The 12,820-nt window shown below is 51.8% G+C and overlaps 1 protein-coding gene across 1 annotated transcript in view; it reads left to right on the top strand.

The window, feature by feature from the left end:
• fgd1 (FYVE, RhoGEF and PH domain containing 1) overlaps positions 1-12,820 on the top strand; it is a 138,216-nt gene that overhangs the window by 41,909 nt on the left and 83,487 nt on the right. The window contains exons 8-11 of the mRNA XM_072489010.1: positions 1,311-1,449; positions 3,803-3,861; positions 6,656-6,802; positions 6,906-6,998. Coding sequence (XP_072345111.1) covers positions 1,311-1,449; positions 3,803-3,861; positions 6,656-6,802; positions 6,906-6,998 — 438 coding nt within the window. The remainder of the gene's footprint in view (positions 1-1,310; positions 1,450-3,802; positions 3,862-6,655; positions 6,803-6,905; positions 6,999-12,820) is intronic.

The raw sequence follows: 12,820 nt of genomic DNA, 5'->3' as shown, positions 1-12,820 counted from the left end.
GGGAAGGGGTTTGGATCCATTGGGATTGTGTACAGTGGGAGTGAATGGGAAGGGGTTTGGGTCCATTGTGATTGTGTACAGTGGGAATGAACGGGAGGGGCTTTGGGTCCATTGGGATTGTGTACAGTGGGAGTGAATGGGAAGGGGTTTGGATCCATTGAGATTGTGTACAGTGGGAGTGAATGGGAAGGGGTTTGGGTCCATTGGGATTGTGTACAGTGGGAGTGAATGGGAAGGGGTTTGGGTCCATTTGGATTCTGTACAGTGGGAGTAATGGGAAAGGGTTTGGGCCCATTGGGATTGTGCACAGTGGGAGTGAACGGGAGGGGGTTTGGGTCCATTGGGATTGTGTACAGTGGGAGTGAATGGGAAGGGGTTTGGGTCCATTGGGATTGTGTACAGTGGGAGTGAATGGGAAGGGGTTTGGATCCATTGGGATTGTGTACAGTGGGAGTGAACGGGAGGGGGTTTGGGTCCATTGGGATTGTGCACAGTGGGAGTGCCCGGGAAGGGGTTTGGGTCCATTGGGACTGTGTCCAATGGGAATGAATGAGAATGGGGTTGGATCCATTAGGATTATTTAGATTGGGAGTGAATTGGAAAGGGGTTTGGGTCCATTATTGTGTACAGTGGGAGTGAACGGGAAGGGGTTTGTGTCCGTTGGAAGTGAATGGGAAGGGGTTTGCGTCCATTGGGATTGTGGATAGTGGGAGTGAATGGGAAGGGGTTTGGGTCCATTGGAAGTGAATGGGAAGTGGTTTGCGTCCATTGGGATTGTGGATAGTGGGAGTGAATGGGAAGGGGTTTGGGTCCATTGGGATTGTGTACAGTGGGAGTGAACGGGAGGGGCTTTGGGTCCATTGGGATTGTGTACAGTGGGAGTGAATGGGAAGGGATTTGGGTCCATTGAGATTGTGCACAGTGGGAGTGAATGGGAAGGGGTTTGGGTCCATTGGGATTGTGTACAGTGGGAGTGAATGGGAAGGGGTTTGTGTCCTTTGGGATTGTGTACAGTGGGAGTGAACCGGAAGGGGTTTGGGTCCATTGGGATTGTGCACAGTGGGAGTGAATGGGAAGGGGTTTGGGTCCATTGGGAGTGTGTACAGTGGGAGTGAAGGGGAAGGAGTGAATGGGTCCATTGGGAGTGAATGGGAAGTAGTTGGGGTCCCTTGGGGTGCTAGCCCTATTATGCATGTTGTGATTCCCCTATTGGATGAATAGGTAATAGAAGAGTAGTTGGAAGTGTCGTTCCTTAGAGAATGAAGAGGTATTTTCCTGACCGTTACTTAATCTGTTGACTCTTCCTGCAGAAAGAGGAATTGTGTGGGAACCTGACGCTACAGCATCACATGTTGGAGCCCGTACAGAGGATCCCACGCTATGAGCTCCTGCTCAAAGACTACCTGAAGAAGCTACCCAATGACTCTCCCGACCGGAAGGACTCGGAAAGTACGCAAACCATACCTTCAATCATCATTATCCATTTGAGAGGTCCAGACAGAATTCCCATTCGAACACCAAACTACGTCTGGAAGAGGAGGCAGTGGGTTTCGATGCATTGGGATTGTGTACAGTGGGAGTGAACGGGAATGGGTTTGGGTCCATTGGGATTGTGCACAGTGGGAGTGAATGGGAAGGGGTTTGGGTCCATTGGGATTGTGTACAGTGGGAGTGAATGGGAAGGAGTTTGGGTCCATTGGGATTGTGGACAGTGGGAGTGAACGGGAATGGGTTTGGGTCCATTGGGATAGTGCACAGTGGGAGTGAATGGGAAGGGGTTTGGGTCCATTGGGATTGTGTACAGTGGGAGTAAATGGGAAGGGGTTTGGGTCCATTGGGATTGTGTACAGTGGGAGTGAATGGGAAGGGGTTTGGGTCCATTGGGATTGTGTACAGTGGGAGTGAATGGGAAGGGGTTTGGGTCCATTGGGATTGTGTACAGTGGGAGTGAATGGGGAGGGGTTTGGGTCCATTGGGATTGTGTACAGTGGGAGTGAATGGGAAGGGGTTTGGGTCCATTGGGATTGTGTACAGTGGGAGTGAATGGGGAGGGGTTTGGGTCCATTGGGATTGTGTACAGTGGGAGTGAATGGGGAGAGGTTTGGGTCCATTGGGATTGTGCACAGTGGGAGTGAATGGGGAGGGGTTTGCGTCCATTGGGATTGAGTACACAGGGAGTTAATGGAAGGGGTTTGGGTCCATTGGAATTGTGCACAGTGGGAGTGAATGGGAAGGGGTTTGGGTCCATTGGGATTGTGTACAGTGGGAGTGAATGGGAAGGGGTTTGTGTCCATTGGGATTGTGTACAGTGGGAGTGAATGGGAAGGGGTTTGGGCCCATTGGGATTGTGTACAGTGGGAGTGAATGGGAAGGGGTTTGGATCCATTGGGACTGTGTACAGTGGGAGTGAATGGGGAGGGGTTTGGATCCATTGGGACTGTGCACAGTGTTACGGGCCAGGGGTTAGAAACTTCAAAGTGTATTATGAAGCTCACCTGACCGAGGACTTTTCTGTTGAATTTGGCGAGGATGAGCACAAAAACCTTTCACTTCAGGTGGGATTCAACAGACTTCCAAGGTCCTTTTACAAAGTAAAGTTTATTATAAGAATGTAGTTAACATATATAAAACAAGAAGTTCTTCTCAATTACAAACATGAAAAAACAGACAGCAGTTACATTAATTTATGTACATAACTCTTAATGAATCTCCCTCAGTAACTGTTCCAATTCAATACAAAATCCAATAAACCGAAACCCCTTACAAGGGCTTGGCCCAGCACACTGTAGTCTCACTTGAATAGGCTGGTCCTTTTCCTGAGATCCAGCCTCCAACCAGCAGATTCAGAACTCCTTACGATAAGCAACTCTACCTTTAACGTTACCACGGCAGTTTTCCACACCCAATGTGCTATCAGTTCACTGAAACAGCTATAAAATAGAAACCGAGAAAAACAGAGAAACACTGCTATTTCCTTCTGCGGTCGAAAGCAACAAACTAAAACCCCAACCACGAAACCCCCTCACTTCCTCTCACCTGACAACCACAGCCCAGCTCCACCCACAAATGACATCACTGAAACCGTGCTCCAGGTCATGTGGGAAGACCAACCTCTCTTAAAGGGACACACACATGACAATAGTGGGAATGAATGGGAAGGGGTTTGGATCCATTGGGATTGTGTACAGTGGGAGTGAATGGGAAGGGGTTGGGTCCATTGAGATTGTGTGCAATGTGAGTGAATGGGCAGGGGTTTGTGTCCACTGGGATTGTATACAGTGGGAGTGAACGGGAAGGGGTTTGGGTCCATTGGGATTGTGTACAGTGGGAATGAATGGGAAGGGGTTTGGATCCATTGGGATTGTGTGCAGTAGGAGTGAATGGGAAGGGGTTTGGGTCTATTGGGATGGTGTACAGTGGGAGTGAACGGGAAGGGGTTTGGGTCTATTGGGATGGTGTACAGTGGGAGTAAACGGGAAGGGGTTTGAGTCTATTGAGATTGTGCACAGTGGGAATGAATGGGAAGGGGTTTGAGTCCATTGGGATTGTGCACAGTGGGAGTGAATGGGAAGGGGTTTGGGTCCATTGGGATGGTTTTCAATGGGAGTGAATGGGAAGGAGTTTGGGTCCATTGGGATTGTGTACAGTGGGAGTGAATGGGAAGGGGTTTGGGTCCATTGGGATTGTGTACAGTGGGAGTGAATGGGAAGGGGGTGTGGGTCCATTGGGATTGTGTACTGTGGGAATGAAGAATTCTGATCCATTCACATTCTGACAGCTCAATTGTTGGTCATTTTTTCAGAATCTCTAGAGTTGATCGCAACAGCAGCTGACCATTCGAATGCTGCGATTCGAAAAATGGTGAGAACGAGAATGTGGGAGTTCAATGGGAGTGAATGGGAAGGGGTTTGGGTCCATTGGGATTGTGCACAGTGGGAGTGAACGGGAGGGGGTTTGGGCCAATTGGGATTGTGTACAGTGGGAGTGAATGGGAAGGGGTTTGGGTCCATTGGGAATGTGTACAGTGGGAGTGAATGTGAAGGGGTTTGGGTCCATTGGGATGGTTTTCAATGGGAGTGAATGGGAAGGGGTTTGGGTCCATTGGGATTGTGTACAGTGGGAGTGAATGGGAAGGGGTTTGGGTCCATTGGGTCCATTGGGATTGTGTACAGTGGGAGTGAATGGGAAGGGGTTTGGGTCCATTCGGATTGTGCACAGTCGGAGTGAATGGGAAGGGGTTTGGGTCCATTGGGATTGTGTACAGTGGGAGTGAAGGGGTTTGGGTCAATTGGGATTGTGTACAGTGGGAGTGAATGGGAAGGGGTTTGGGTCCATTGGGATTGTGTACAGTGGGAGTGAATGGGAAGGGGTTTGGGTCCACTGGGACTGTGTACAGTGGGAGTGAATGGGAAGGGGTTTGGGTCCATTGGGATTGTGTACAGTGGGAGTGAAGGGGTTTGGGTCAATTGGGATTGTGTACAGTGGGAGTGAATGGGAAGGGGTTTGGGTCCATTGGGATTGTGTACAGTGGGAGTGAATGGGAAGGGGTTTGGGTCCATTGGGACTGTGTACAGTGGGAGTGAATGGGAAGGGGTTTGGGTCCATTGGGATTGTGTTCAGTGGGAGTGAATGGGAAGGGGTTTGGGTCCATTGGAATTGTGCACAGTGGGAGTGAATGGGAAGGGGTTTGGGTCCATTGGGATTGTGTACAGTGGGAGTGAATGAGCAGGGGTTTGGATCCATAGGGATTGTGTACAGTGGGAGTGAATGGGAAGGGGTTTGGGTCCATTGGGATTGTGTACAGTGGGAGTGAATGGGAAGGGGTTTGGGTCCATTGGGATTGTGCACAGTGGGAGTGAACGGGAAGGCGTTTGGGTCCATTGGGATTGTGTACAGTGGGAGTGAATGGGAAGGGGCCTGGGTCCATTCGGATTGTGCACAGTGGGAGTGAATGGGAAGGGGTTTGGACCCATTGGGATTGTGTACAGTGGGAGTGAATGTGAAGGGGTTTGGGTCCATTGGGATTGTGTACAGTGGGAGTGAATGGGAAGGGGTTTGGGTCCATGGGGATTGTGTACAGTGGGAGTGAATGGGAAGGGGTTTGGGTCCATTGGGATTGTGCACAGTGGGAGTGAACGGGAAGGGGTTTGGGTCCATTGGGATTGTGTACAGTGGGAGTGAATGGGAAGGGGTTTGGGTCCATTGGGATGGTTTTCAATGGGAGGGAATGGGAAGGGGTTTGGGTCCATTGGGATTGTGTACAGTGGGAGTGAATGGGAAGGGGTTTGGGTCCATTGGGAAAGTGTACAGTGGGAGTGAATGGGAAGGGGTTTGGGTCCATTGGCATTGTGTACAGTGGGAGTGAACCGGAAGGGGTTTGGGTCCATTGGGATTGTGCACAGTGGGAGTGAATGGGAAGGGGTTTGGGTCCATTGTGATGGTTTTCAATGGGAGTGAATGGGAAGGAGTTTGGATCCATTGGGATTGTGCACAGTGGGAGTGAATGGGAAGGGGTTTGGGTCCATTGGGATTGTGCACAGTGGGAGTGAACGGGAAGGGGTTTGGGTCCATTGGGATTGTGTACAGTGGGAGTGAATGGGAAGGGGTTTGGGTCCATTGGGATGGTTTTCAATGGGAGTGAATGGGAAGGGGTTTGGGTCCATTGGGATTGTGTACAGTGGGAGTGAATGGGAAGGGGTTTGGGTCCATTGGGAAAGTGTACAGTGGGAGTGAATGGGAAGGGGTTTGGGTCCATTGGGATTGTGTACAGTGGGAGTGAATGGGGAAGCGGTTTGGGTCCATTGGGATTGTGTACAGTGGGAGTGAATGGGAAGGGGTTTGGGTCCATTGGGATTGTGTACAGTGGGAGTGAATGGGAAGGGGTTTGGGTCCATTGGGATTGTGCACAGTGGGAGTGAATGGGAAGGGGTTTGGGTCCATTGTGATGGTTTTCAATGGGAGTGAATGGGAAGGAGTTTGGATCCATTGGGATTGTGCACAGTGGGAGTGAATGGGAAGGGGTTTGGGTCCATTGTGATGGTTTTCAATGGGAGTGAATGGGAAGGAGTTTGGATCCATTGGGATTGTGCACAGTGGGAGTGAATGGGAAGGGGTTTGGGTCCATTGGGATGGTTTTCAATGGGAGTGAATGGGAAGGAGTTTGGATCCATTCGGATTGTGTACAGTGGGAGTGAACGGGAAGGGGTTTGGGTCCAATGGGATTGTGCACAGTGGGAGTGAATGTGAAGGGGTTTGGGTCCATTGGGATGGTTTTCAATGGGAGTGAATGGGAAGGAGTTTGGATCCATTGGGATTGTGTAAAGTGGGAGTGAATGGGAAGGGGTTTGGGTCCATTGGGATTGTGTACAGTGGGAGTGAACCGGAAGGTGTTTGGGTCCATTGGGATTGTGTACAGTGGGAGTGAATGGGAAGGGGTTTGGGTCCATTGGGATTGTGCACAGTGGGAGTGAATGGGAAGGAGTTTGGGTCCATTGGGATTGTGCACAGTGGGAGTGAATAGGATGGGGTTTGGGTCCATTGGGATTGTGTACAGTGCGAGTGAACGGGTTGGAGTTTGGGTCTGTGGGAGGAGGGCTAATAGGTGGAGGTTTGCCAGGTCAGGCCCTCTGAACAGAAATCCAATCTCTGATTGCAGCAACGAATGCAGAAGCTCCTAAAGGTCTACGAGCTACTGGGGGGAGAGGAGGACATCGTGAATCCCACTAACGAACTGATCAAAGAAGGCCCGATTCTCAAACTGTCAGCTAAGAATGGCAGCAGCCAGGATCGCTACCTCATACTGGTGAGCCCTCGCAGCCTCAGTCTGCCTTTTCCTCACTGACGTCTCTCTCATCCCTTTCTGTTCCGGCAAAAGTCTTGACCTCATGACCCTTGACCTCCCACAGTTCAACAACCGCTTGCTGTATTGCGTCCCGAAGCTGAGACTCATTGGTCAGAAATTCAGCGTCCGAGCGAGGATTGATGTTGATGGAATGGAGGTTAGTAATTGCTCGGAATGGTTTAATATTCCTGCTGTCCCATTCAAACACTCCCAGGACATGTGGAGGCAGAGGAGGACTGCTATTGTCGCTGAACCAATAAGCCAGAAACCCTGAGTACTCGCGTCAAATCCCGTCACTGCAGATGGGGAATTTTGAATTAAAATTGAAACAAATATCTGGAGCGAGATTCTCCGACCGCCCCACCGGGTCGGAGAATCGCCGGGGGCTGGCGTGAATCCCGCCCCCGCCGGTTGGCGAATTCTCCACCACCGGAGGTTCGGCGGGGGCAGGAATCGCGCCGCGCCGGCTGGCCCCCCCCCCCCCCCCCCCCCGCGATTCTCCGGCCCGGCTGGGCCGAAGTCCCGCTGCTAGAATGCCTGTCCCGCCGGCGTGGATTAAACCACCTCTCTTACCGGCGGGACAAGGCGGCGCGGGCGGACTCCGGGGTCCTGGGTGGGGGCGCGGGGCGACCTGGCCCCGGGGGGGTGCCCCCACGGTGGCCTGGCCCGCGATCGGGGCCCACCGATCCGCGGGCGGGCCTGTGCCGTGGGGGCGCTCTTTTCGTTCCGCCTTCGCCACGGTCTCCAACATGGCGGATGCGGCAGAGACTTCCTCCACAGCGCATGCGCGGGGATGCCGTGAACAGCCGCTAACGCTCCCGCGCATGCGTCGCCCGGCAAAGTTATTTCCGCGCCAGCTGGCGGGGTGGAAATCAGTCCGGCTCGGGCCTAACCCGTCAAGGTTAGGGCTCTGCCCCCCAAGATGCGGAGGATTCCGTACCTTTGGGGCAGCGCGATGCCCGACTGATTTGCGCCGTTTTTGGTGCCGGTCGGCGGACATCGCGCCGATACCGGAGAATTTCTCCCCTGGAATTAAGTGTAGTGATGACCATGAAACTATTCTCGATTGTCGTTAAAAACCCCATCTGGCTCACAAATGTCGTTTGGGGAAGAAAATTTGTCATCCATACCTGGTCTGACCTACGCGAGGTTCCAGATCCAGGTTGACTCTTAACTACAATTAGTGACGGGTATTAAACGCTGGCAAAGTGTGTAAGAGCGCGGGTAAGATACAGCGTAAACCTCCCTCTACACTGTCCCCATCAAACACTCCCAGGACAGGTACAGCACGGGGTTAGATACAGAGTAAAGCTCCCTCTGTACTGCCACATCAAACACTCCCAGGACAGGTACAGCACGGGGTTAGATACAGAGTAAACCTCCCTCTACACTGTCCCCATCAAACACTCCCAGGACAGGTACAGCACGGGGTTAGATACAGAGTAAAGCTCCCTCTACACTGTCCCCATCAAACACTCCCAGGACACGTACAGCACCGGGGTTAGATACAGAGTAAAGTTCCCTCTACAATGTTCCCATCAATACTCCCAGGACAGGTACAGCACGGGGTTAGATACAGAGTAAAGCTCCCTCTGCATTGTCCCCGTCAAACACTCCCAGGACAGGTACAGCACGGGGTTAGATACAGAGTTAGGCTCTCACTACACTGTCCCCATCAAACACTCCCAGGACAGGTCCAGCACGGGGTTAGATACAGAGTAAGGCTCCCTCTACACTGTCCCCATCAAACACTCCCAGGACAGGTACAGCACGGGGTTAGATACAGAGTAAAGCTCCCTCTACACTGTCCCCATCAAACACTCCCAGGACAGGTACAGCACGGGGTAAGATACAGAGTAAAGCTCCCTCTACACTGTCCCCATCAAACACTCCCACGACAGGTACAGCACGGGGTTAGATACAGAGTAAAGCTCCCTCGACACGGTCCCCATCAAACACTCCCAGGACAGGCACAGCACGGGGTTAGATACAGAGTAAAGCTCCCTCTACACTGTCCCCATCAAACACTACCAGGACAGGTACAGCACGGGGTTAGATACAGAGTAAAGCTCCCTCTACACTGTCCCCATCAAACACTCCCAGGACAGGTACAGCACTGGGTTAGATACAGAGTAAAGCTCCCTCTACACTGTCCCCATCAAACACTCCCAGGACAGGTACAGTACGGGGTTAGGTACAGAGTAAAGCTCCCTCTACACTGTCCCCATCAAACACTCCCAGGACAGGTACAGTACGGGGTTAGATACAGAGTAAAGCTCCCTCTACACTGTCCCCACCAAACACTCCCAGGACAGGTACAGCACGGGGTTAGATACAGAGTAAAGCTCTCTCTACACTGTCCCCATCAAACACTCCCAGGACAGGTACAGCAGGGGTTAGATACAGTGTAAAGCTCCCTCTACACTGTCCCCATCAAACACACCCAGGACAGGTACAGCACAGGGTTAGATACAGAGTAAAGCTCCCTCTACAATGTCCCCATCAAACACTCCCAGGACAGCTACAGCACGGGGTTAGATACAGAGTAAAGCTCCCTCTACACTGTCCCCATCAAACACTCCCAGGACAGCTACAGCACGGGGTTAGATACAGAGTAAAGCTCCCTCTACACTGTCCCCATCGAACACTCCCAGGACAGCTACAGCACGGGGTTAGATACAGAGTAAAGCTCCCTCTACACTGTCCCCATCGAACACTCCCAGGACAGGTACAGCACGGGGTTAGATACAGAGTAAAGCTCCATCTACACTGTCCCCAACAAACATTCCCAGGACAGGTACAGCACGGGGTTAGATACAGAGTAAAGCACCCTCTACACTGTCCCCATCAAACACTCCCAGGACAGGTAAAGCACGGGGTTAGATACAGAGTAAAGCTCCCTCTACACTGTCCACATCAAACACTCCCAGGACAGATACAGCACGGGGTTAGATACAGAGTAAAGCTCCCTCGACACTGTCCCCATCAAACATTCCCAGGACAGGTACAGCACGGGGTTAGATACAGAGTAAAGCTCCCTCTACACTGTCCACATCAAACACTCCCAGGACAGGTACAGCACGCGGTTAGATACAGAGTAAAGCTCCCTCTACACTGTCCACATCAAACATTCCCAGGACAGGTACAGCACGGGGTTAGATACAGAGAAAAGCTCCCTCTACACTGTCCACATCAAACCCTCCCAGGACAGGTACAGCACGGGGTTAGATACAGAGTAAAGCTCCCTCGACACTGTCCCCATCAAACATTCCCAGGACAGGTACAGCACGGGGTTAGATACAGAGTAAAGCTCCCTCTACACTGTCCACATCAAACACTCCCTGGACAGGTACAGCACGCGGTTAGATACAGAGTAAAGCTCCCTCTACACTGTCCCCATCAAACATTCCCAGGACAGGTACAGCACGGGGTATGATACAGAGTAAAGCTCCCTCTACACTGTCCACATCAAACATTCCCAGGGCAGGTACAGCACGGGGTTAGATACAGAGAAAAGCTCCCTCTACACTGTCCACATCAAACCCTCCAAGGACAGGTGCAGCACGGGGTTTGATACAGAGTAAAGCTCCCTCTACACTGTCCACATCAAACACTCCCAGGACAGGTACAGCACGGGGTTAGATACAGGGTAAAGCTCCCTCTACACTGTCCACATCAAACACTCCCAGGACAGGTACAGCACGGGGTTGGATACAGGGTAAAGCTCCCTCTACACTGTCCCCATCAAACACTCCCAGGACAGGTACAGCACGGGGTGAGATACAGAGTAAAGCTCGCTCTACACTGTCCCCATCAAACATTACCAGAACATGTACAGCACGGGGTATGATACAGAGTAAAGCTCCCTCTACACTGTCCACATCAAACACTCCCAGGACAAGTACAGCACGGGGTTAGATACAGAGTAAAGCTCCCTCTACACTGTCCACATCAAACACTCCCAGGACAGAGCACGGGGTTAGCTACAGGGTAAAGCTCCCTCTACACTGTCCACATCAAACACTCCCAGGACAGGTACAGCACGGGGTTAGATACAGAGTAAAGCTCCCTCTACACTGTCCCCATCAAACACTCCCAGGACAGGTACAGCACGGGGTTAGATACAGGATAAAGCTCCCTCTACACTGTCCCCATCAAACACTCCCAGGACAGGTACAGCACGGTGTGAGATACAGAGTAAAGCTCCTTCTACACTGTCCCCATCAAACATTCCCAGGACAGGTACAGCACTGGGTTAGATACAGAGTAAAGCTCCCTCTACACTGTCCCCATCGAACACTCCCCGGACAGGTACAGCACGGGGTTAGATACAGAGTAAAGCTCCCTCTACGCTGTCCACATCAAACACTCCCTGGACAGGTACAGCACAGGGTTAGATACAGGATAAAGCTCCCTCTACACTGTCCCCATCAAACACTCCCAGGACAGGTACAGCACGGTGTGAGATACAGAGTAAAGCTCCTTCTACACTGTCCCCATCAAACATTCCCAGGACAGGTACAGCACTGGGTATGATACAGAGTAAAGCTCCCTCTACACTGTCCACTTCAAACATTCCCAGGACAGGTCCAGCACGGGGTTAGATACAGAGTAAAGCTCCCTCTACACTGTCCACATCAAACACTCCCAGCACAGGTACAGCACGGGGTGAGATACAGAGTAAAGCTCCCTCTACACTGTCCACATCAAACATTCCCAGGACAGGTACAGCACGGGGTTAGATACAGAGTAAAGCTCCCTCTACACTGTCCACATCAAACACTCCCAGGACAGGTACAGCACGGGGTTAGATACAGAGTAAAGCTCCCTCTACACTGTCCACATCAAACACTCCCATGACAGGTACAGCACGGGGTTAGATACAGAGTAAAGCTCCCTCTCCACTGTCCACATCAAACACTCCCAGGACAGGTACAGCACAGGGTTAGATACAGGGTAAAGCTCCCTCTACACTGTCCACATCAAACACTCCCATGACAGGTACAGCACGGGGTTAGATACAGAGAAAAGCTCCCTCTACACTGTCCACATCAAACCCTCCCAGAACAGGTACAGCACGGGGTTAGATACAGAGTAAAGCTCCCTCGACACTGTCCACATCAAACACTCCCAGGACAGGTACAGCACGCGGTTAGATACAGAGTAAAGCTCACTCTACACTGTCCCCATCAAACATTCCCAGGACAGGTACAGCACTGGGTATGATACAGAGTAAAGCTCCCTCTACACTGTCCACATCAAACATTCCCAGGACAGGTACAGCACGGGGTTAGATACAGAGAAAAGCTCCCTCTACACTGTCCACATCAAACCCTCCCAGGACAGGTACAGCACGGGGTTAGATACAGAGTAAAGCTCCCTCTACACTGTCCACATCAAACACTCCCAGGACAGGTACAGCACGGGGTTAGATACAGGGTAAAGCTCCCTCTACACAGTCCACATCAAACACTCCCAGGACAGGTACAGCATGGGGTTGGATACAGGGTAAAGCTCCCTCTACACTGTCCCCATCAAACACTCCCAGGACAGGTACAGCACGGGGTGAGATACAGAGTAAAGCTCCCTCTACACTGTCCCCATCAAACATTCCCAGAACATGTACAGCACGGGGTATGATACAGAGTAAAGCTCCCTCTACACTGTCCACATCAAACACTCCCAGGACAAGTACAGCACGGGGTTAGATACAGAGTAAAGCTCCCTCTGCACTGTCCACATCAAACACTCCCAGGACTGGTACAGCACAGGGTTAGATACAGAGTAAAGCTCCCTCTACACTGTCCCCATCGAACACTCCCCGGACAGGTACAGCACGGGGTTAGATACAGAGTAAAGCTCCCTCTACGCTGTCCACACCAAACACTCCCAGGACAGGTACAGCACGGGGTTAGATACAGGATAAAGCTCCCTCTACACTGTCCCCATCAAACACTCCCAGGACAGGTACAGCACGGT

This window comes from Scyliorhinus torazame, chromosome 22 (genome assembly GCF_047496885.1).
Source record: "Scyliorhinus torazame isolate Kashiwa2021f chromosome 22, sScyTor2.1, whole genome shotgun sequence".
In the NCBI taxonomy this organism is placed as follows: domain Eukaryota; kingdom Metazoa; phylum Chordata; class Chondrichthyes; order Carcharhiniformes; family Scyliorhinidae; genus Scyliorhinus; species Scyliorhinus torazame.
This window is presented reverse-complemented; position numbering and strand designations above follow the sequence as displayed.